Source organism: Triticum aestivum, chromosome 7A (genome assembly GCF_018294505.1).
Source record: "Triticum aestivum cultivar Chinese Spring chromosome 7A, IWGSC CS RefSeq v2.1, whole genome shotgun sequence".
Lineage (NCBI taxonomy): Eukaryota > Viridiplantae > Streptophyta > Magnoliopsida > Poales > Poaceae > Triticum > Triticum aestivum.
Window position 1 is genome coordinate 704,156,782 of NC_057812.1, and position 3,694 is coordinate 704,160,475.

Genomic DNA, 3,694 nt, shown 5'->3' on the forward strand with positions numbered 1-3,694 from the left:
CAACGAGTCACTGGTTTCATCCTTCCCTTCTCTTTACTTACTGTTGGTCCTTGTGAAGTCATTGTATGATTGCACTATCTTTTGTCTTCACTAAGTGACTGCGTGTTCTGTTTGGCTTCATAATATCTTCCTACCCGATCCTTACTACATTGCTGCTATTAGGCATTGTGCTTTCACTTCATTGAATACTTGACTATGGTTTGCCTAGTGTAGTCTACCTTCCGCTGCATGGTAATAGGTTTATTTCTATCGTTTGTCCTCGAAACTTCCACGTTTTGAAGACTTTCATAAAAATCGCTTATTCACCCCCCCTCTAGTCGATATAACGCACTTTCACTCCCGGTTAGTTTTTGCACTCACGAACCATCATGGCCACTCCCCAGAACACACAGGTGCTGACGGCATCAGTCTACGTCCCAGAGACTGTGCATGGTACACACTCGTTCAAAATCGACAAGTATGGCCTTTATCGGGGCTTGGGCGTTGGCAACTGCATCCAGTCCGCTAACTTCACCGTTGGCGGCCATGAATGGTGCATCCGCTTCTACCTCGACGGCTACAACGAGGCTAACATAGACTATGTGTCCGTTTTTCTCGAGCTCAAGACCAAGAACATTGAGGTGGGGGCGATGTACAATCTGATGCTGGTCAATCAAGCCATAGAGCCGCCGGTGTTGCCTTCCAACTTCGCAAACTTCAGCGACAGGCCTCCTGTGGTGTTCAACACTCGCAATGACAAACTCGGGGCATGGGGTTTTGTTGCATTCAAGAAGAAGTGCGAGATCGAAGGCTCATCATACATTTTGGACGACTCAATCACCGTCGCATGCAACCTTACTATTATCACATTAAAGGATGCCAAGGAGGTGGATGCTGGGTTGATCGGTGACAACCAAGTGCCACCATCCGAATTGGTTGCTAACCTTAGTAAATTGTTGGGTTGTACAAAGGGAGCTGACGTGTGTTTCAAGGTCCAAAATAAGGTATTCCATGCTCACGAGATTATCCTGGCGATGCGGTCGCTGGTCTTCTGGGCGGAGTTCTACGGGCCGATGAGGTTCAAGCATGGGAACATCAAAAACATTGAAGATATGCAACCCGGTGTCTTTAGAGGACTGCTCCACTTCATCTACACAGACTCGCTGCCTCCGATGAAGGACCTCAATGCTGGTGGGTACGAAGAAATGCTTAGGCATTTACTCGTGGCTGCAGATAAGTATGCTATGAAAAGGATGAAGTCAATATGCAAGGGAAAACTTTGCCAGAGGTTTGATCAAGAGACTGTGGCGACAACATTAGCTCTGGCCGTCCAGTACAATTGCAGCATCCTCAAAGATGCTTGCATTAAATTTATCAACACCTTGAGTAATGTGGATGGTGTGGTTGCGAGTAAAGGGTATCAACACCTGAAAAGAGCATGCCCTACTATATTTGTCGATATGTGGGAGATGGCAACCAAGGCTCGAAAAGTTTAGATGTTCACTCTAGATAAATTCTTTGAGTAGTTACTTCACTTGATGCCATAGCAACCTGAGATCATTATTTTGTCTATTTGTTTTGGAAAATTGGAAGTTCTGCTGGAATTTAGTCTATTTTCGGCAGCCCAATAACTATTTCAGAAATTCCTAATAAATCCTAGAGGCCCACTCAGCCCATTTGTGCAAGGCAAGGGATACTACTAAAGTTTAGTCCCACATTGCTAGTTTAGTGGGAGTTGGACCTCCTCATAAGGGAGGTTCTTTCCCCACTTGTACGAGCATGAGAATAAGAGGGATATCCACGCGCGCTCCTCCTCTGCCGCCCGCCTCGCCACGCCTCGCCTCGTCACGACGCGCCACGCCGCGCCGCAGGTTGCGGGAATGAGCCGAGCCGATATCTAAATTTTTGCCACGCACTACGGGTATACGAAAGGTCACACGGAAGCTGAAAAGATTTTTGCGAAAGTGGAGTTTGAATGCGAACGGTGCAGCCCTTCGGCTGCTGGCTGTTCGCTTGGCCTCCATCTCTTCGTTTCGCCTCCCGTTGCTGCCCTCTCGCCGCCTTCTCTTGCGCCTATAAAAGGGAGGTCGCTCCTCCCAGAGAGACGCACCAGAACTTCTCCTTCCTCTCGCCACCGGTTCCATTCCCTGAGCTACCGCTGTCTTCCTCATCCCGGCTTGCGGCGTGCACCGCGAGTCAGGACAGTAGGCCTCCGAAACCGCACCTCTTTGAGTCCTGTACGGGAGAAGGGTGATAAGGTTTTTGGGGAGGGCTTCGCGCGACTACTGACTTCTTCATCACGGACTCCGACGACTACTTCCCCGACGACGACTTCTTCCCCGACATCGACGACCTCATCAACGACATGGCTGGAGAGGACGTCGACCCCAAGTCCAGTGCTTCTGCTGCTGTTGTCCCGTACGTATTTATGCTCTTTCTGTTAGACGTCCTGCCACAGTTCTTTGCTCTAGTTTCTGCCCTACATGTGTTAGGTTCTACTTCATATATGCAACTTGCTATACTGTCTGATCTAGATGTGTTTAGTTACAGTTCATATGTGAAGTTGCTATTTACCTTCTCCTTGTCAAATCGCATGACTTGCTTTATCACTGTTATATTAGTCATGCTTTATCTAGTATTTCTGTTAATAAAATCATTTGGTAAATTGCTCATATTTCCAACAATCCAAAAACCTTATTATAGGCAATTTACACCAAGTGGTTTTGCTGCTTCCATGAGACCTCCTATGTTTGAGGGTATCCACTATAAGAGGTGGCGCGTGAGAGCAGTCTTATGGTTTCAAACCATGAGTTGCTATGACGCCACTCTCGACAAACCTGAAGGAGAGCTTGATGCTCAACAGGCACAAGCTTTTCAGAAAATGGATACTCTGTTTAAGGATGCTCTCTTGAGTGTTCTTGGTGAGAACATAGTTGATGCTTATGCGTCAATTGATAATGGAAAAGATATGTGGGATGCACTCGAGGCCAAGTTTGGGGTCTCAGATGCTGGCACTGAGCTATACATCATGGAGCAATTCTATGATTACAGGATGACTGAAGAGCGCTCCGTGGTTGAGCAAGCTCATGAGATACAATCATTTGCTAGAGAACTTGAGCACTTCAGTTGTATGCTACCGGACAAGTTTGTTGCCGGAGGTATCATCACTAAGCTTCCTCCTTCATGGAGGAACTTTGCTACCTTGCTGAAGCATAAGAGGCAAGAGTTTTCCGTCCCGGATCTCATTGGCACTCTTGATGTGGAAGAAAAGGCGAGAGTAAAGGACACACGTGCTCGAGGTATTGAGGGAGGATCTAGTGCCAATGTGTTACAGAAGCAGAACTTCCAGCCCCACAAGTTCAAGAACAAGGGCAAGTTTGATGGTAAAGCAAAGTTTGATGGGAAGAATAAGGCTGTGCAACACACGAACTTCAAGAAGAAGAATGGCAAGAAGAAAGGTGCTTGTCATGTGTGTGGGGATCCTGATCATTGGGCTCCTAGTTGTCCTAATCACTTTGACAAGCATCATCCTGGGAAAGGCCGCAAGACCGCTAATGTTGTCATTGGAGACACTGACATGAAGGATGCTGGGTATGGTATATTTTCCACTATTCTTTCAGTATGTCATTCTCCTGACTGGTTGATTGACACGGGTGCTAATGTGCATGTATGCGGTGATATTTCCATGTTTTCGTCTTATCAGACCGCAGGGACT

The 3,694-nt window shown here is 47.1% G+C and overlaps 1 protein-coding gene across 1 annotated transcript; it reads left to right on the forward strand.

The window, feature by feature from the left end:
* Window positions 1-368: 368 nt before the first annotated feature.
* On the forward strand, window positions 369-1,475 carry LOC123150026 (BTB/POZ and MATH domain-containing protein 2-like). The gene has a single exon (XM_044569828.1). The coding sequence runs from the start codon at window positions 369-371 to the stop codon at window positions 1,473-1,475; it is 1,107 nt and encodes a 368-aa protein (XP_044425763.1).
* The last annotated feature ends 2,219 nt before the right edge of the window (window positions 1,476-3,694 follow it).

Excerpts from the sequence above, each read along its gene's own strand:
- LOC123150026 (XM_044569828.1), top strand. The coding sequence starts at position 369 with ATGGCCACTCCCCAGAACACACAGGTGCTGACGGCATCAGTCTACGTC.